The sequence below is a fragment of the Dermochelys coriacea genome, chromosome 2 (genome assembly GCF_009764565.3).
Source record: "Dermochelys coriacea isolate rDerCor1 chromosome 2, rDerCor1.pri.v4, whole genome shotgun sequence".
In the NCBI taxonomy this organism is placed as follows: domain Eukaryota; kingdom Metazoa; phylum Chordata; order Testudines; family Dermochelyidae; genus Dermochelys; species Dermochelys coriacea.
In genome coordinates, this window is record NC_050069.1 from 124,198,980 (window position 1) to 124,220,422 (window position 21,443).

Sequence of the window (21,443 nt, forward strand, 5' to 3'; positions counted from 1 at the left end):
CGTATTAGGTTGCTGAAAGCGTGCAGTAACAAATTAAAATTTATATAGCAACTTTCATCCAAAGTCTTCAGCACTTTGCTAGAGATAGAAGTCAGTCAAATACATCATTTTTGTGACTGTCAGCCTGGTAAAAATTTTACTCATTAATAGAACCTTTGAATATATGAATACCTTCCTCCTGACTTGAAGCCTCTGAACTGTCCTCCTTGAAGTGTTCTGATGCCTTAGCTGTCTTCAAAGAGGGTTGTAAGTTACCTGCAGAGAATAAGTTTTATGTAGTTTTCTAGGAAGTTATTACAGCAACTCACTCAGGGCAAAAAAAGTTAGCTTCTGCAAGAGATACAGAAAACTAAAAGTTAAAGAAAAAGTGTGTGCGCGCACACATGCAGGCGTGAGAGATAAATTGGGGGTTTTATACCAACTTAAAGATACCATCTTAATTTTATCTAGTTGAATAGCAGGCAAAGTTATGTGCAAATATCATTAAAATCAAAAAAGCATAGTTTACACAGGTGCGCCAAATGCAATAAAAGCACTCAGCACATATTATAAATGACTTTAAGTTGTGTTTCCTTGTGGTTCCAACACCTTAAAACTCCAACTATGACACGTCAATATAAACTATACCAGTAACACACTCAAGACACCAAACCCTTCCAGGGCTGGCCATTTTGAGAGAAGAAGTGAACAAGTGTGCCATTTTAAAACTATGGTGCAGTTTTGACTGTTGGAGATTGTTTGAAGAGGATTAAACAAACTACTTTAAAATCTCTTTGATATGGGTTTAAATGTATTTTTGCAAGTTTTGAGTTATTTCTTAATCCTTTCACAATTATAGGTGAAGGTGATGTGGCATTAACTATAGTTAAGTCTGCCTAATACTTTCCACAGCAAGACCTCATTTGCAGTTACTTAGAATGGCCAAGCCAGCCACCTAGGCTAAAATTTTCTATACCAGGTTTCTGCCTTGATGTTGCCTTTTTTGCTGTCTGCGTGGGGGTGGGATGGGGAGGAAGAATTGGCAAAACATTTTTTCCCTATGTTAAAAGAAATTCTAACCATTGTTTTGTTGAGAAACAAAAGTACTCCCATGCTTTGGAACAGGAAATCTGACAGGGTGTTTGCTCTGGAATCATGGATTTTCCTGGACAGGAAAAAAACCAATGAAGATTTGGCTGAATTATAAATCTTTGGAAACTGTTTGCACATGTGGAGTGGAGGCTTATGGGAAGTAGCAGCAAAATTTTCCTGAACACTGTCGATATTGAGCAAGCTTTGCCCCCAAAGCACAATCCAGGCTGGGGCTGAGTAGGCCTTTTGCTGCAGTTGCTTCTCCAGTCTGCTGGGAGGGGGTCGCTGTGACACTGGGAACCAAGACTGAGAGCTAGTAGACCATCTCACTGCTGGTGCCCAGGCACTGTGGACAACTTCTTACTGAATGGTTAGCAATTCAATATATTTATCCTCTATGCCTGGCCCTTAGCCTTATTTACTGCACACCATTCAAAACTTGCCTTGAATGCAAATTTATTAAAATTTCCTCATGGGCTTTATGGTGTTTATCCCTATTACATAGGAGTGCTTCACAAACAGTTTATCTTCAAAACAGCCCTGTGAGGCAAGATATTCAGTTACTCAACTGTAGAGTGAGGGTCTAAGGCAGAGATTCAGGCCAAGATTGTCAAACATGTCCACTAATTTTATTATAGCACTTCAGATGTTCAAAGCACATCTCCTATTAACTTCAGTTACAAATAATCAATACTTCTGCAAGACAAAGCATGGGTGTCTAAAATAGAGCACCCAGAAAAACAGTCACCAGTAAGTTTTGGTTTATACAATTTTTCAGCGTAACATAGGAACTATGAGGGGCGGGGGGGAGGGGAAGAGGAGACAGAGAACGAACACACTTCTTCAGAGTGGCACTCAACTGCTTTAAACCACAAGACTAACCTTTTGCTTCCTGCAGTACCCAGCCTCATTGGCAACTTAACTTCAAACTTCTGCAACAACTGAGGCAGTAGTCTAGCCCCCCCCAAACCACCACACAAACAGGGTGTCCTTTGGAAAAAGACGCGATCATATACCTGTATCCTAATGCATTTGCACCAGGGGGCAAAGTGAAGGCTGCATGACCAACATATGCTGTATAACAGATTTCTGACCCAGGAAATCTACTGCAAGATACACGTTTGTCAGGGGTGAGAGCCCAAAAGAGACCCTGGACAAGATCCAACACCTTTTGAAGATCAATTTGCCCCAACATTTACACAGTTGGTGCAAATCCTACTTTAAGCACTGAAGCATCCAGCAGCGAGGCATCTAGCAAAACATGAGGAATAGAGATAAGAAACTGCAGTTGATCTGAAGTCAGCCCAGTTGAATCCATAAATATTTTGTTCGAAGTCTATGAAGGTGTTTGTTACTCACTTTACAGGGCTGATCAACATGATATCAGCCGTTACAGAAGGCTTCAGGGAGGATAGTAAAGACGATTAATATACAAATTAATAATTCACAATAAGTCAATATTTTTCCCTTGTGCCTTGCAGTCCTTTACTCAATCTCTACAAACATATGGAAAGGTCTGCACAGGCAAAAAGTCTGCACACTATGCACTAGTTTGCATACTAGCATGGGAGGAAAAAAAGATTTCCCTCCCAAAAGGCAGGATCAACCATTGACTGATATGGCCCAAAGCAAAGAGTATGATTCAGTTTTGAACACACCTATAGTGGTCCTCTCGATAGAGGGGAAGCCAGGCCATAAATAGGTGAGATTCTATGGGGTACCCAAAATCAGGAAGCCCCAAATTGCTAAACACACTAAGTGTTGCCAGCCTGCTAGAAACTCAAAGAAAGCAAGGAATATTCTACAGCATCTTCAGTCTCATTCTAGATTTGTATTCTTGAGCAGGGGGCAGTGAATAGTCACTTCTACAATGGATAAAAATAACTTGGTAGCAGGAAGAAAGTCTTAAAGCTGCTTCATATTATACAAAGGAATATTTATAAGTTTCTTACTGTAAGTGTGCAAGGATTCTGATGAAATTGACTGGAAGAAATTGTACACTCTCTGACTCTGCAGAAATACCTGTGACGTATTTGAAAATAGCTGCCTGAAATAAAAAAAAAAAAAAAAAAAAAAGAGTTTTCAGTTATTTTAAAGACATTGGTTTTTAACGTAAAACCATAAGTCATTTAAAACCATCCTAAATTAACCATGAAATTTAAAGTTTCGTTTTCATTAACACTTAATTTGGCATAGAAATATAAAACAGTCCATCTTTGTCTTTTGAGCTAGTACAGTATTGGTAGAGTACAGACCTCGCAAAGGAGTAGTTAAAAGCAAAACCAATACTTAAAGAAGTCTCAATATTAATCTAAAAACATCCATTCATATCAAATTTTTTTTTAAATTCCATATTTTTGGCTTCAGACTAGCTTGAACTCTAACCATCTGAAATAACCTGTAACATTCATAAGCAAGACTTGGGGCTACTGGACCATGGAATGTACGCTCCAGCATCTTAAACTGAGCACAAGGTGCTACCAAAAATCCAGTCCATCAATTTATTCCTTTACACGTAGATTTAAATTTGTTTATGGAAATAAATTAGAGTCGTTGAATATTCTTGAGGTAAACATGAAAAAGGACTGGATTTTCAAAACCACTCAGTGTTCATCTAAATCTGCTCCCACTGAGTCAGTGACAAAGCCCATGAGCCTTCAAATAGGAGAAGGCTTCGGCCAACATCATCAATTACTTTGAAAATCCCAGCCCAAGTTCCAGTTTTTGCTTGCTGAAGAATATTAGCAATTTCCATTTTCCAGAAAACTATGCTGTCCATTGCTTAAAAACTTCAAGTTGTATCACATTTAAAACAACAACAAAAATTTAACTCTGTCCTGCAGTGACACCACGAAGGGGGAAAAAAGTCAGTTTAATCTAACCTGGAACCACAATGCCATAATCATATGGTTAATGCCTGGCCTCACAGGACAGTTAACAATGTTTGGGTATCTTAGGCACATTTCCATATCATAACATGTTTGGATCTCTTTTAAGCGTAACCTTAACAGAATTTCCTGGCTTTGTAATTCTTTCGTAACCATGCATTACAGCCTCCGTCACCCTATTAGCCTTAAAGATCTGTACTCTCCAACCTGAGCTCTATTTTAGAGTGTGTCTTGGAATTTCTATTAAAACCAATTTGGGACTATCAAATTCTACATATAGCTAGCCTATTGAATTCCATATTCACATAATACTACCCTTATCCATTCTCTTCCAAGCCATCTTGTTTGTCACTCATTGCCTCTTATCTTACATGAAACTATTAGCCCTTTGGGGGTACTGTCTTCCTACAGTGTTCGTACAGCTCCGAATACAATGGAGATCTGATCCCTGGATATAACACCACCACATAATGTTACCCCAAGACAAGCATTTTCTTGAGTACAGCAGCTAATTATTAAGAGCATCTTTCTAAGAGCATCTCAGTTGAATACCTGGCTCTCAAAGATAAACAGTTGCTGTTTCACTTAGCCACTGCCAGTCCATTTTGCCTGTAAATACTCTGCTCCATGAGAACAATTAATTCCCACTAAAGTCAATGGATTAAGCCTGGTAGCCACTACAGATTTTGGAATTAAGTTGCATTCTGCAGTACATATTCACAAAAGACTTAAGAGGGAGGGAAGAAAGCATAGAGAAAATGGGATCAATGGGGAGAGGGGAAAAAAACCAAAACCAAAACCCAAACACTAGTTGAGGGAAGGAAATGCTCATTTGACCTGGAAAAGAGTAATCAAATTTTCTTTTCTTCAAAGTTAAGGGGAGGAGGGGAGAGAAAAAGAAAACAGACAAGGAAAAGAAGAGAAACTGGACAGAGGATGATACATGTTTCCACACGCGACTCATTTTATTGTACTTCTCTGAAGTCCAGAGCCTCTAAGGAAGTCTTATCACAGGATGCCATGCTGCTGATAGCTCACTTGACTTAGGTGGTTCTTTTCAAAGAAAATCATTTGTCTGCTCAGCTGGTTACCTTATTATTGGCTCTAGATCTGCGTGCCGCCGTTCTTCCTTCTTCTGGAAACCCTGATTTAGTGCTCTTAAAATGGTCTTGTCAAACGCTTCAGATGACAGTTCTTTTGGAAGCTGGTGAAAGGGTTCCAAATATGAGTTGTGCACCATCATATTCAAAGTCTTAGCAGTACTCTTTATATATGCAATTATATTCCTTACTTAGCAGCACTGATCTTGGATTTGCTTCTTTTAAAACAAATCTCATTGCTCTAATACTGCGTACCACGGTTAACAGCAAAACAATTTGTTAGAGAACCGTGAATACTAAAGTGCCCGAGGCCATTTAAATGTTCCAATTTAGCTGGAGACAAAAATTTGTTAACATTCTTTACTTGAAAACTTCCAAATGATGTGCTGTAATGTGAAAGCATGAGATGAGATTCTAATCATGAAAATTTCTCTAAAAAAATTGAATTTTTATTTGAGAAATGCTAGCAGTTCAATGTCAATTTCCAAAATTTAACTGAATAGCAATACTGCACCTTTTAACATCTAGTGACAATCAGTTATGATCACGATGTTATATAGTTTACAAAGAAGCAGTTGTCCATCAGCATCCTTCAGCATATTTGAAGAGACTGAAGTCAGAGTGCTAGCTGGGAACTGTATGTTATTCACTGGCCAGGAATTAAGAATTTCTTGCACGGCATAAGGAACTATTGCATTAAATAAGAGGTACCAATATGCGCTACTTCTAGGTAGCAACTTACAAAACTTGACATAGAATCAGAATTTCCAAATAAAAACCTGCAAATTAACACCCCACCCAAAGAGTAATGAAGGCATAGAAAAAAATAAAGTGACATATGTCAGAAGTTGTGTTTTTTACTCCCCACTTCATGAAGTGGGCACTGTATACATGGACTAGACCACAGCAGCTAGTGGAAGCAGAGGAAATATGAAGACTCATGAAATAGAATATTCCTAAATCAAGTGTGTGAAAAGTGCCCATCTTCAGCTCTAGGACTAGGTCCTTTCATAAGAGCTTCTGTTATATAGGTGTTTGGTTTTTAAGATACACAGACATCAGCCATGTTAGTCTGTATTCGCAAAAAGAAAAAGAGTACTTGTGGCTCCTTAGAGACTAACAAATTTATTTGAGCATAAGCTTTCGTGAGCTACAGCTCACTTCATCAGATGAGCACGAAAGCTTATGCTCAAATAAATTTATTAGTCTAAGGTGTCACAAGTACTCCTTTTCTTTTTGAAACATCAGAGACTTGGTGCTAAATTAGTGGTAATGAGAAAGGAGATTTTGACCACAGAAAATACAAACTTTAAACTCAAATAAAAGTGTTGAAAGCAGGAATGTCTTAGACCAGAATGGAAATCTATGAACTAGGGAAGGCTTGAGGAGATCCACAGCACAAAAATTTTGATGTGTTTGTGTATCCAGAGATGTCATCTTAAATATCTGACAGTTTAAGAATGCAGGTCTTGACCATTTAAAGTGCCTGTTTTGAAACCCATTATGTAAAAAGTGAATTTGGATGAAAGAGGACTTAGGTATGTTTTGAAAATTTTACTAAGTCAATCATGAGAGATATGGGGATGCACAGATTTGAATATACTGCAAGTTCTCATGGAGATTCAGTTAATGGGCTCTTTCCAAGAAGAAAGGGAAATATTAGAATGATCTTGAATAGTCCTTTGCTTTATGGGGTTTGTTGTAATGAAGGGGACTGAATTAATCTGTCCTACATAGTATTTCTATTCCACAGAGTAGCCTTGTGGAATAAACAAGATCCCCCTGCCAGACATTGTAGAGGTGCATAAATGGGCAAAATGATGAAGTTTCCCCATTATGCTTTCTTGGGCCACTAAAGTGAGGGAGTCATGTAGCAGTTTGAGATGGAGATTGCAGGTGCAGCCTTGGCTCAGCTTCTTTTACCTCTGGAAGCAGAGCTTCTTTTTCTGCTACCTTGAAGAGCGGAAATCTTGAAAGGGCTCATCTTTGCTTGTTGTATGAGCAAAATTCCCTCTTGAACTGCCTAACTGATGGAATGAACATTTTCTTCTAGACTTCAGTAACTGAACAGCCTAGAACATCTTAAATGAGTTTCTCCAGAAACTTTGGAAGTGAGTGTTGAACACTAATAGTCTAGGTAACACAGGAAAGAGCATTAAATCCATGGTCTATTTATTCCAATGTCCTATCTGATAGGAAGCCAAACCTAGATGCAAGAAACCTTGCAGCAGGTAGATACAGGATAGACTGTCCTTCTTAAGGTCTCATTGAATACCTACTACTTGGAGAATGACTACCTACCAGACCACATGCTTATTCAGTTATCCCTTTCAGAGTTTAACAAACTGTTTGTGTTAGCCATACAAATGTTGAATCCCTCTCTGAATGTTGCTAAATTCTTGGCCTCAGCAACATCCTGTGAGTCTAATTCCTTTAATTAGTTTCACTGAATGACCAATTATTCTTGCACTATGAGGGTAGAACAGAAGCTCCCTATCTACCTACTCTATAGCATACAGTAAAACCTCAGAGTTATGAACACCCAAGGAATGGAGGTTGCTTATAACTCTGAAATGTTCACAACTCTGAACAAAATGTTATGGTTGTTTTCAAAATTTAACAGACTTAATACAGCTTTGAAACTTTACTGTGCAGAAGAAAGGCTGCTTTTAACTGCCTTAATTTAAATGAAAAGCTCAGAAACAGTTTCCTTATCTTGTCAAATCTTTACTAAAAAGGGAAAGATTTTAAAGTTTACATTTAACACAGGACTGTACAGTATTTGCTTTTTTAGTCTCTGCTGCCTGATTGCATACTTCTGGTTCCACATGAGGTGTGTGATTGACTGATCAGTTTGTAACTGAGGTTCTACTGTAGGTTTTATATACTTTTATCATATCCCCCTCTTATGTGTCTTTCTACTGTAAGGAAGACTGGGAATCCTTCATACAAGGGTTTTTCCATGTCCGTAATCACTCATCCTTCTCTGAACTGCTATAGGAGCTAAATGACTTTCATCAAAAGAGGTATCAAATACAAAAGCAGCAGCCCGAGTATGTATATACGAGTTACTTACCAGTAAAACTGCACAGTCACACTGTTACTGGGAGATGCACCAATAGAACAATGGAAACCACTAAAAGCAGTGCCCTGTCTTGCCAGACGTTACTCCACATGCTTGGTATCAAAAGGATAGAAGAGGAAGGCAAAGAGGAGATCTGTTCCCCAATTTAACAGAAAAGCCTCTGAAGTGACTAACATCTTCATCTGCCCTAGAACAGAACCTCTGACACTGGTATCGTGTCTTATTATAAACTAACTATCAGACAGATTTATTCCTACCTGAAAAATACCCATTCTGAAACGGATTTTCAGGGACCATACTGGTACCACTGATTCTGGCTGAATTAGTCTGCCAGGATATTGATTCTCCCTATTAGGTAGTGTAATATTACAGCTATCCTGTGGCTCACTATTCTCAAAGAGTCATCTGGTGTGGATCCCTTCCTATTTGTTAGGCACAGTATATGGCGCTGGCCAATCATCTGTACTGCATTGTGCAGCCAGTCTGGATCAGGGTCATACATATTCCAACTAAATCCATACCTGCTGGATTCTGAATGGCTAAATCTCTAGGCTTAGCTCTACACCTGGAAGCAGAAATGAACAGGTGTCTGGCTAGGCTTCTTAGCACTTGAGGTTACTAGAAAGCTGAGGAAGGTCTCTTAGAACCCTTCAAAGCTCTCATAGATCTAGAAGTCTCCCAAATGAAAAAGCGTGTAACATTCAAAAAGTCTGGATTGTACGCTGAGCAAGGAGGGTTTTCCAATATGAACTTAAATCTTATTCCCTTTTAGGGTAGCGAAGCTCCACCAAAAACACTGATAATTCATATGCACTGGGGTCCATCAAGATGCTCTTTGTATAAAGTTATGTTAACAGGGTAATAGTAACACGAGAAGCTATTTGAGCCAAGCCCTCGTTAACACTCTGAATCACTGGAAGAGGTAAAGAAAGATTCTCTAGGGTAGGCAAAATCCAAGAATAGCCACTGAGGTGAGGAATGGATGCAAGACCACAGTAGCTAGGATATCACTGTTTTAACCTATTTTACAGGGCACAATGGACATACAGCACAAATATCGGCTAGTTTACTCATATTTTGTGAGCTCCTCAGGGAAGGGGGCTGCATTTGTCTCTACAACACCAAGTAGAAAATTGTAAAAAGTTTGGTATTCTTGGCTTTGCACCAGTAATTAAGTTATTTTCCCAGAGTAGTACTAACATGTTTGTTAGCACCCATGTAATTCATGTAGCCATGTCTGGTGTTAGCTCCACTGGGACCATAAAGAAAGCCGCCTTAGAGTTTTAGGACAGCTCAGTTAGAGTCAAAAAGGCACGAAGGTTTGTCTCCCATCTCAAACTACCATCTCCTGCCAACCAAGGAACCATATCTTCTAGTCCTGCTTGGGCAAAAGGATGGTCAACATACTTTGGAAAGTAGCAGCCGTGTTAGTCTGTATCAGCAAAAAGAAAAGGAGTACTTGTGGCACCTTAGAGAACAAATTTATTTGAGCATAAGCTTTCGTGAGCTACAGATCACTTCATCGTACTTTAAGAATGTAGGTATACATTTATCATTTAGCTAGTAATAGAGGTATACAAGAAAGAATCTGTAAGGGCCTTAGCTCACTGTGACAGTCTGAGGTCCTGTTCTTAGGCCAATGCCTTTGGCTAAGAAGCAGAGGCAGCCATAAGCTGGGAAGCATATGGTCACATACTTTGGAAAGGAATCTATCACCATACAATGTACATTCCTTTAAATGGAATGTCTAACATGCACTGGTGTTCACTCAATCAGTGCTTTCCTGAAAGCCAAAAGTCTGGCAATATTCTCAAGCTTCTGTCATTAAAGCTCAAAAGACAATTATCTACTAGTGCCCTATCCCATGAAATTGTAGTGTGATGTACAGTACTCTGCTTGTACGTTACTTACACTTGAATACATACTTTTAGTAGGAATTCCTGCAGCTCCTGGTGTGTTTTTGTTACACATGTTACAGAAAGATCAGACCAGGTTACCTGGTAGGAAGGAAGAGGAGAAGAGGAGGAAAGTTACATCATGTTTCTTACCTTGCATCATACTATTTAATTACATTTAGTACATCTACAGCACTGTCCATTTAAAGATGGCATACAAATTCCCACTGCAATTAAGTATTAATATCCATTTTGGGAAAATACAGGTAGACTCCTTTTGAAAGTGTGGCCCTTACTAACAACTCTGGATATCCTCTAAAACAGTGGTTCTCAACCAGGTGTCGGGGGCCCCTGAGGGCCTGTGAACAGGTTTCAGGGGTCCTCCAAGCAAGGCCAACTTTAGACTTGCTGGGGCCTAGGACAGAAGGCCGAAGCCCCACCAATTGGGCTGAAGTCCAGGGCCCTGAGCCCCGTGACCTGGGGCTGAAGCCAAAGCCTGAGTAACTTAGCTTTACGGGATCCTGTGGCATAGAGGCCCCAGGTGATTGCCTTTCTTACTACCCCCTAACGCTGGCCTTGGCTTTTATATGCAGAAAACCAGTTGCTGTGCCACAGGTGGGCCGTGGAGTTTTTACGGCATGTTGGGGGTGCCTCAGAAAGAAAAAGGTTGAGAACCCCAGGTCTAAAAGACAACTCAGACATTTCTGGAGGAACAAGCACCAATAAGTCCATCATCTCCAGAGTGAGGGAGTGAAAGAGGGGAAATCAAGCTGGGCACACAAGATTAGCGCACACTTGAAAATTTGGGCCTAAAATCACGCATCTGAGGCTATACAACTAAATTACTAGAAGAAGCAGTATTAAAAGTCAGTAATTACTGGCTCCCAGTACCAGACACGAGCCCAGTAAAACCACACTGTTTCTTTAGAGAAGAGGATTCCAAGTAAGGCATACAAAGTTTAGTTCCACCACTCTTACTTGGGTAAGTCAAAACCTCTGTCCAGTTACTCTGCCAAATGATATAGTTTGCTATCTCCTAAAGTTAAGGAGTTTTAATGTTTAAAAAGCCATACAAGAGATGGATGTAGGATGCAATAAGTATTGTAAAAGTTTGCATCAAGAAGTGTTATGAAGTTAGAGTAGACTTGAAATTCTGGTACGAGTTTATACGTTATATTAGTGCTTCTCCATGCTTTGCTGCACTAGCCCAATATGTGAACAGCAAAATAAAGGCTCTATATAATTACTAATAAAAAGTGAAGAGTAAATTCTATTTCCCTCCTCTGCTAAGTGGCTCAGTTTCCTAGCTTCAGACCTAACTTTAGAAGATCCTATACACCAGGAAGTGGAGCTGACAGCTCAAAATAAGAGGGTATTTAGCAGTAGCTGAATGGATCTAACCACCACAGTCGAGGTGACAGTTTTCAGTCGAGATTCTGGGGAGGCTTGTAAGCTGCTATGCTTGTGGAGGATGACAGTTTCTACAACCTCATATTTATTGAAGGGTAGAAGAACAACTTACATGGCAGACCTCTCAAGTGTTTTGGAGCAAAAAGGGTAAGAGTTGAATAGAGGAGATCTAGTTGTTTGGGTTCCTAGATGTGCTGGAGAAGGAGCTATTCTCCACCCTAAGAGTACAAAGGGAATTGAGCTGGAGAATTCACTTAAATGCTTTCCAGCAAGTCTCTGCTTCTTTCCTACTTCATGTAGGATTTCAAGACTGCTATCATGATAATCTGCAGACTGGCTCTCTAAACACCTTTGAGTTATTCAGGTTTATGTCACTAATGTATTATGTGATGGATGGAGATGGTTGTCTAAAGGGTATGTCTATGCTGCAGATGGGAGCATGCCTCCCAGCCAATGTGGGCTCACATTAACTTTGCTCAAGCTACTGCATTAGAAGTAGCAATGGGTGCAGAGGTCAGCAACGTGTCTGTATACGGACACAAGTCTCCATGGTAATTTTTCAAAAAACTGAATGACTGAATGACATACCCCTCTCTCCCCCACAACGTCCATCACTAGGTATGGTAATTTTGTCAAGTGCCCGTTATGCAACATGTTGGTGCTGACCCCTGGTGTAGATATTGTGGTACAGGCAGTGGTTTGGTCCAGCCATCTGAGCTCATATCCAGAGGGATGGGCAGAGTTGGTCTCTGGTGGCTACTCAAGCAACTGCCCATGCCGCAATGTCCAACCTACTATTTTTAGCATGCTAACTCAAGGAGAGAGCGCACAAGTCTGTCTGCTGGGCAGGGAGGCTCGCTCCCAGCTGAAATATAGACATAAACCAAGTTTCTGGTTGTTCTCAAAATAGCTACTTTGACACAGTTAAGATTGCTTCAATGACAAAAGCATGTGCATCTGTAGTGTGTTATACATTTTGTAGACTAAACTCTAAATTAACATGCTCTACAACAGTGGTCTCCAAAGTGGGGTGCGCAAGACAATAGATTGTGGGGCACAGCAGGAGGAGCACCGCCGGGGGGGGTGGTTCCGATTCCTCTGGCCCATGGAGGAGCACGCTTTGAAGGGGAAAGCGCCGCTTCTCTCCGGCTGCTGGCTGTCCCTGCTCCTCCCAAGTCCTCCGGCCTGTGTTCTCAGGGCCGCATTCCAGAAGGGGCTTTAGAGCTGCAGGCCAGGGCCCCGAGGCCCCCTTAGCCCAGGGCTCTAAAGCCCCTGTGTTCCAGGTGGCCCTGCCTGCTGGGGGTGGGCAGCTCCCAGAATCGTGGCCATGGGGGTGGTGCTGTGCTGCGCTGAGCCACCTGCGCACCCCCTGCACCAAACAGGAGCTGCCCCAGGTAAGTGCTCTGCACCTCCTGCCTGCCCCAGCCCTGAGCCTCTTCCCGCACCCCCACCCCAAGTGCCCTCCCACACCATAACTCCCTCCCAGACCCTGCACCCTCACCCTGAGTGCCCACTGTATCACAAAGTGTTAAACCAAGATTTTCAAAAATAAAAGCATATTCAAATCACATTGCTCTAACTAAAATTAAAGGTTTTTTTACTGTTCATAAATAAAACATTTAAAATATTGTTTGTTTATTTCATCTCTCATTTTTTAATTTCTATTTTGTGTATGTTTTATAATTTACAGAATATATTAATACAGTAGTACATGTATACAATTTATACATAAATATACATATTTTGGGGGTGTGTGATCAAACAATTTTTACTGATAGGGGTGCACGATCAAAAATGTTTGGAGACCACTGCTCTACAACACTGTTTTCGGGGGAAAGAAAACCCTAAGTGAGGTTTTTTGTTTTTAAAACTTTAGCTCCAAAACTTAAAGTTTTCACCTGGGAATATTGTTACATTTTCACGTCTACTTGTCAGTGGCCAATAAGGTTAGACACTGAAATACCTTGCTTTTATATAGCACTTTATTAATGGATCTCAAAATGCTTTGCAAATGACAATCACCACATTTTACAGATGGCGAAAGGAATCAAACCCAGGCCTTCCAAGTCCCAATCCAGTGCCTTAAGTACTTGGCCACATTACATAGCATTGACTAGGAACAAACTGTAAGTTGTCCTCATTTAGTCAAAGTAGGACCAGTTTGCAGAATTCATAGATACACAGCATTAATAGTCTAACTTAATGCACTTCAGCATAGAAAGCTTTTCTGAACTAGTAGCAAAGCACTACTCACTTACGTAATCAACCCCCAACCCCTGGTAACCATCAGATCATTGTCTCTGGATATTCTCATGCTTGTGGGATACACAAGATAGACCTTCCAGAAAGCAGTGCTTGTCAGGGCCATCCTTTTGTAGAACCAAACATTCAGAATATATAGTTATAAAAGGCTACACGCCTTGACTGCCTTTCAGACTTCTGTACTACTGGCAGCTGCAGACACAAAAACCTCAGAACACCTATTTGGTATTTTTACTAAATAACTAAATAGTTTTAGTATGAAATATTTTACTAGTACTGTTTTAGAATTTTCACAAGCATGCAGCTCTCCAGGTCTGGGTTACACCCAAAAAGGCCAAGGTTTTCAGGCATATTACTCTGGAGTCACAGTCACAGTCAGTCACACACACACACACACACGTTTAGAAGAGGCCTAACTGGTGCTCAGTATGTTGCGTCTTCACACCTCAGGCCTGGAAGTACAGGAAGTATTTGCACCATACCTTAATGCATGAGGCAGAGAGCATGTGTCTTAGAATAGGTAGACACCACTTTAAAAGAACTGATGGGGAGAGAAATCTCACTAACATTAGTAATTTAAAAACAATTTTTATATCCCTAAGCTGTGTTAACTTCATATTAAAAAGATGTACTTTTAAAAGCCAGCTGTTATTTGCTTACTTTGAAGGTGTACTCCAAATGTTTGTCAGCCCTTTTTCTTGATACTCCTTTCAGGGTTATCTTCTCAATGTGAACAGCTGAAAGAAAAACAGCAATTTGTTGTACTAGGTACAGGTCTAGTTTGAAAAATCTGTTATGGACAGCATTACCACGTTAGAGAATCATGCACCCTCACTGCCAGTTACTCTTTTTCTGGGGAAAATAGGAGCAGAAACCCACGGCCCTGGTGCTCAAGGAAATAAGTTTCTCTGGTCTGAAAACCACTCTTCAAAACCAGATTCTCAATACTTATTACCACCATTTTGTGTATTTCTGTCCAGAAGTATTACACAATATTAGAGATATGGACATGAAGCCTTACACAGACAACAGACCCAGTAATTATCGTCAGAAGAGAAAACCTTAAAATAACATTGTAAATTAAATCATGCATTTATAGCAAAAGGTTTCAATGCAGCCAACTGAAAACAGTCAACTCCTGTGCATTGCAATCCCATTTTGCAGAAGTTAAGAAATAGGGCCCACTTCACAAAAGGCCAGAGTCTGTAAGTGAAAGTGACAAGTGAGGTAAAATGTAGAATACTGATAGAAGTATGACAGCATGAACTAAGTCAATGATCAGGAAAAAAAGGGGGAGGGGGAAGGGTAAGAAAGGATGGGGAGACTACAGCAAGAGAGAAGTACTATATTCAGATTGCAGATTTTGAACTTGTTCATACACAGAATGAATTACTGAAAAAGAGCTCAAGAGACTGAGACTAATAGTTCCAGCACCCAGACTATTCAGACAGATCCGTAACAGGCCAGGGCAGTTTCACTGCATTGCAGTGGAGAAGGTGGGCTACAGGCTCTATACACCCTCTGAATCCTCCACATAGTCTCCCACACCTGGAAAAAAGGGGGCACCCCTTGCTGATACTTGTTAAGGAGATGTGTTGTAATCTTCAAATATTACTTAAAACTTGAATCAGCGTTTTTCAGGATGCAACTTGTAATAAAAATCCTATATGAAAGTTGTTATGAAGTTGAAAAGCTCCTCTTATCTTGTTACCTCTAAGGCCTGGTCTATGCTACAATTAGGTCGACATAAGGCAGTTTACATCAACCTAATTATGTCAGTGTACACACTACAGCCTCATCCCATCGATATGAGTGCCCTACTACACCAACATTGCTAATGTTGGTGTAGTTAGGGACACTGTGTGTGTAGACATTGCTTTACCCAGCAGCTGATGCAAGTGTCTTGTCAATTTCACATCTCTATGCTGGGAGGTGGGAAGCCCAGGCAGCAACTGGGCTCCCAGCATGAAGCTGTGCAGAGCCGAGAGCCCTGGCTCTCAGGCTCCCACACTGCCCCTCTTCAGTTGGTGGAAGCGCTTCTAGTGAGGATGCACACCACTGACAAAAAAGGGAAGATAGTGGAGACACCAGCCACTGCAGTAATTACTGCCGTGGCTGTAAGCTGACAAAGTGATTTAGGGCTGTAGTGTGACATGCCTCAAGAATGCATCAAGATAAAGAATTTATTTCCTTACAACCATGGGCTGATCTTGACAGACCTCATCTGTTAAGTAAGGTCACAACATAAGCATTTGTATCAGTGACCTTGAAGGCAGAAAGACATGGATTTTTTGTACATCATGCAAAAGCAATTGTCTGCAGGAGATTCTCTCCTTATCGTTCTGCTCACCCCCCCCCCTTTTTTTTTTTTTTTTTTAAAGTAGCAAGCTTGTTTTTTCATCACTGAAAAATTAAGATTGAAATAGTTAAAATGTCAGGTAATTCAGAGATAAGGAATCTTAATTAACCTCCTTGCATATATTGATTAGAACAGAGTTATTCATTCTTGCCAAATCAGCTGCAATATTACCTTACACAACTTGTACAGCTTCTGCTCACACTTGCATTTAAATTTAAAAGTTTCAGTAGGTTAGACATCAATTTCTAAATGCCAGTTCTAGACTGAAACAGCAAAATTAGTAACTGAATCTTGGATAAACTGAAACAAGCAACCACACAAACCTGAAATCCTATAATCCCACAACTTAGTTTCCAAACCATAAACAGAGTATTCTTTATAGCTAGGAATTTTAAATGTCACTTCCCAGATTTGTTTTTTTTTTTTTTTTAAATTGTGAGAGTAACTTGTTTTCAAAGTAATGAGAGGAAAAAGTGATCTACCCAGCAATACACAGATATTTAAGTTAGCCCAAAAATTAAACAAAAACCTTTGTTTCAAAAGTTAAGACTGCTACCCCTGTAAGCTCAAGAACTTAAGAATAACTGAACAGTTAACCTTGCAAAATCTTCAACTGCCTATGTTAACAAATTCATTGGTTTTTAATTATAAAGAAACATGCACTGCATAACACCTTGAGTCTGGGCCTTCCGTAAGAGGCATTGTTCAATGGGAAATACCAGTTAACATTTGTGTACAAACATAAAAATTCTTGGTTCATAGTCATTTGATAATGATGTACATGTAGTTATGACATTTCACCATAAGTTTATGATTTAATAGGGAAAGTGTATGCTGACTAGTATTTGAGGCTGATCCTAACTATATGTGTACACATTTATGTTAGTATTAATCTCGAAAACAAAACTTTTATTTTAGGCTATTTAAGACTTGGTGTTGAAATATTTATAATATTTGAGGAATAACTATTATGCATTTATTATGTAGGCAAAGTAAGATATGCAATCTCCTTTACTGTTCATTTTCTTGGTTTTCAGTGCTCCAGATTTTGTAAGCGCTCTGATTGATATTGTAGTTACCTCTCAGCAGCCTCTAAGTGTTTCTGAAATAAAGACTTTGTTTTGTAATTTCCTATGTTGCTTTTTTATTTATGTTTTTAAACAGACTTTTCTTCCAGAGTCAGTGTTTTTAAGAGCTTAAGTAAGTGGATGGATTGGTTGTTTAAATTAAGTAACACTGGCTAAGATAATAATGGCTCATACATAGCTCTGACTCATTCTGTACACAATACATATTCATGCTGAATGTCATTTGTGTGCATACTACAGCTTACCATCTTTCTGATCATTGTTTTAGCAGTTAGCTACAATCAAATTATGTACCAGAACCAAGTCGGGAAGCTAAATCTTGCTTTGAGTTATACGTAAGAACACTTTTTTTTTCCTTTTTTTTTTTTTTTTAAACCACACAGCTGGCTTCAACACAGAGTTTTGAAGTCATCTATATGAGAAGAACTGGGGTTTACTGGATAAGATATGATTGTCACAAGTTTCCAAGTAACTTTTTGCAAGTTACCTGAACTCTACTCAGCAATTCCACCTGGAAGATGCACTACATTGGCACAGAATTCATGTCATCTGCAGGTTTCTTTGCTTCCCCACAGAAAAATTACTTCTGAGGGGAAGCAAAAGGGAAGCTGCAAGAGTAGTCAGTCACTTGCTCTTCCCTGGCAGCCCAGAGCAGCTGGTGGAGACGTAAATCAACGTGGGGGATGGGGAAGTGGGAGAGAGCTGGGCATTTGTGGGGAGACAATCAATCCTGGGTGTGGGACTGGGCAGGCATGCAACCAAGTGAACAATAGAGACTCTGTGCTTCTGGCTCACTATTGCGGCACGCCTGGCATGGAGGGGCAGGGCTTTAGGGTATCTGGAAGTAGGCGTGAGGCAGGCTCTGTCCTCTCAGGCAGAGTATAACATAGCAGGCTGCCTACTTAGTTGGTCCCACTGTTAGCGAATTGTTCCCCTTTTTAGTGAGTTCCCCCAGGAGCATAAAACATGTGTAAAAGTTTTAAGGCTCCTTTACATTGCTGGAGAGGTGTAAAGGAGCCTTATTGTAAAAGACAGTATGACCATATAAATGCTTATGGTGCTTCAGTGATTAGAATGGGTCTAATTTTTTGGACTTAAATTTTCCTATCAAAATGTGCTCAATGAACTGTCTCCTACTAACCTTTCTGGAAATGGTCGGTAGCCAATATAAATTGTGAGTGTGACTCCCCAGGCCTCACTTGCTCTCCAGTTACCTATGATATAATACTGAGCATATGGCTACACACATTTGTTGAAAAAATTAGAAATAAAGGGTCAAACCTAGCTACATTACTATTAGACAAATGGGGTTTGGATATTTCCTCCAATGCCTCACAATCCCATTCTCCATCCACTGTATTGTAGTTTAAATAAATTACCAAAATAATTAACTGGCATGATTATATTGTGTTGACAAATAAAATATGGCGAATTTTAAAATATTGTGCACAGAATGTTTAGTTCGTGTTACAGAATTACCCCCGGAGTATCTATATACATATTCCCTAAGCAAAGAGGGCATTTTTAATGAGGAATGCAACTGAGTGGCACTTGACTACAATCATTGAAAACTAGACAAACTATTACTCATTTTCTTCAGTATTTCACTACTACACTTTTAAAACTCCAAACTGAAGCGAAGCACTTCTGGACTGGTATATAGTAAAGAAAAGCAAAAGACTCGTTCCCATTTAAGTATTTTGTTAAGATAAAAACATTCTAAAAGAAACCCTCATGCAAGCTCCACACCTGATTATAACATTGAGCAGGAGGAGAAAACCAAGAGAGGATACAGCAATGGGGAAAGAAACAGCAATGGGTAGGAGAACAAACATTAAGAGGAAAGATACCTGACTCTTAGTGCTAATGCCAGTGAAGTTAAGCAATACTGGTAGTAGAATGAGTGTACCCAATTGGGTGAGGAATCTGGGCGAAGTCAAACAGAAACAAGTATGATTCCAATACAAGGAGCCTGGAGAGCAAAACAGAGGAACTAGAACTACTGGTGCAGGAAGTGAAACCGAGTATCATAGGGATAACAAACATGGTGGAATGGTAGTCATGACTAGAGTGAAGGAGTAGCATTGTGTATTAATGATGAGGTAGACTGTAAAGAAATTAGAAATGATGGAATGGATAAGACAGTCTGTTTGGTTCAAAATCACTTTGGGGAAGAAAGTTACCAAAGCTTCCACTAGGATAGTACTTGAGTATGAAACAGACTCCTAGGATCTGATTTGTATAGAGAGACCTCTAACGTTTTTAATGAAATAAATAGTACTGAGAATTCTATGATTATGGAAGACTAAAGTTCCCAGATATAGATTGGAGGGCAAGTGCTACTAACAATAGTAGGGCCAAGATTTTCCTGGATGCGATAGTTGACAGATTGTTTTCAAATAGTTTCTGAACCAACAAAAGGGAAATACCATTTTAGATTCGATATTGGTGAGTAATGAGGACCTCACAGAAGAGTTGGTTGTAGGGGACAACATTGGTTCAAGTGACCATGAGCTGATTCAGTTTAAACCAAATGGAAAGAAACAAAAATAGATGAGCAACTAGGTTTAATTTAAAAAAAGGAAAACTTAAAAGGAATTAGTTAGTGAAGTTGACTGGACGAAAGGCCAAGTAGTGTTGGACCTTGCAAAGGAAATTAAAAACAGTAAAAGGTTCTATAGCCATATAAATAAGAAGAAAACAATCAAAGAAGAAGCGGGACCACTAAGCACCGAGGATAGGGTAGCGATTAAAAATCATCTAGGAATGGCCCAACATTTAAAACAAATACTTTGCCTCAGTTTTTAATAAGGGTAATGAAGAGCTTAGGGATAGTGGCAGAGTGGCTACTGTACAAGGATATGAAAGTAGAAATTAACACATCTTAGGTGGAAATCCAATTCAAACAACTTAATGGGACTGAGAGGGGTGGGGGGGAAGAGAAGGCGCACTGATAATCTCCATCCAAGAATATTAAAGGAATTGGCACATGAAATTACAAGATCAATAGCAAGGGTTTTTAATAAATCTGTAAACTATGGGGGGGGGGGGGGTGTCATACCCCATGACTGGAGAACTGTTAATATAGTTCCTATTTTTAAGAAGGGGGGAGGGGGGAGTGATCCGGAATACTACAGAACTGTTAGGTTGACCTTAGTTATATGCAAGGTCTTGAAACAAATTTTGAAAGAAAATAAAAGGGCTGTCAAACTATTAAAAAATTGCCATTAATCACAAGATGAAAAATAGTCATGATTAATAGCAGATTTAATCGCACTGTTAAACAATAGAATACCATTTATTTAAATCTTTTTGGATGTTTGCTACATTTTCAGATATATTTATTTCAATTATAACAGAATACAAAGTAAATATAACTGCACTCCTACATAAAACAATGTAAAATTTCTTATTTACCTTGCAATGGCAGTTACAAAAGTGCCATGCGAATGCCTGTTCTCACTTTCAGGTGACATTGTAAACAAGAAGCAGATAGAATTATCTCCCATAAATGTAAAACTTGTTTGTCTTAGCTGAACAAGTAGGAGACTAAGTTTTAGTTTTGTTTGAGTGCAGTTATGTAGCCACAAACAAAAAAAAAAATAATATCTACATCTAAGTTATACAAGGCACTAGCGAGACCTGATCTGGAATACTGTGTGCAGTTCTGGCCTCCCGTGTTTAAGGAAAAATGAATTCAAACTGGAACAGATGCAGAAAAGGGCCACAAGGATGATCGAAAGAATGGAAAACCTACCTTACGAGAGGAGACTCAAAGAGCTTGACTTATTTAGCCAAACTAAAAGAAAACTATTAGGAGATAGGACTGCTCTCTAGAAATAAATCAGAGGGATAAATACCGAGAGAGAGAGAGAGAGAGAGAGTTAAAGTTAAGCGCCAATGTAGACACAAGAACAAGTGGACATAAACTGCCCATCAATAAGTTTAGGCTTGAAATTAGATGAAGATTTCTTACCATCAGAGAAGTGAAGTTCTCGAACAGGCTTCCAAGGGGAGCAGTGGGGGAAAAAAAACTTAAGTGGCTTCAAGACTGAGCTTGATAAGTTTACGGAGAGGATGGTATGATGGGACCACCTACAATGACATGTATCTGATCTGCAACTTCCAGCAGCAGACATCCCCAACAGCCAGTGATGGGACACTAGACGATAAGGGTCCGAGTTACTACAGAGAATTATTTCCTAGGTGTCTCTCTGATGGGTCCTGCCCACATGCTCAGCCTCTGATTGCCATATTTGGGGTCAGGAAGGACTTTTCCCCCACC

General features: G+C 39.7%; 1 protein-coding gene across 4 annotated transcripts in view; it reads right to left on the reverse strand.

The window, feature by feature from the left end:
* The window catches only part of ZCCHC2 (zinc finger CCHC-type containing 2), a 67,750-nt gene that overhangs the window by 31,297 nt on the left and 15,010 nt on the right, over positions 1–21,443 (reverse strand). For 2 of the 4 annotated variants that reach the window (XR_006279061.1, XM_038388710.2), the window contains exons 3-7: positions 14,372–14,448; positions 10,070–10,141; positions 5,051–5,163; positions 3,024–3,118; positions 172–255 (exon numbers count right to left, since the gene is read on the reverse strand). Coding sequence is in view for 3 of the 4 variants with exons in the window: in XM_038388710.2 (XP_038244638.1) it covers positions 172–255; positions 3,024–3,118; positions 5,051–5,163; positions 10,070–10,141; positions 14,372–14,448 (441 nt within the window). In the remaining variant the exon portion in view is untranslated. The remainder of the gene's footprint in view (positions 1–171; positions 256–3,023; positions 3,119–5,050; positions 5,164–10,069; positions 10,142–14,371; positions 14,449–21,443) is intronic. The other 2 variants (XM_038388711.2, XM_043508417.1) reach the window with 1 other exon arrangement.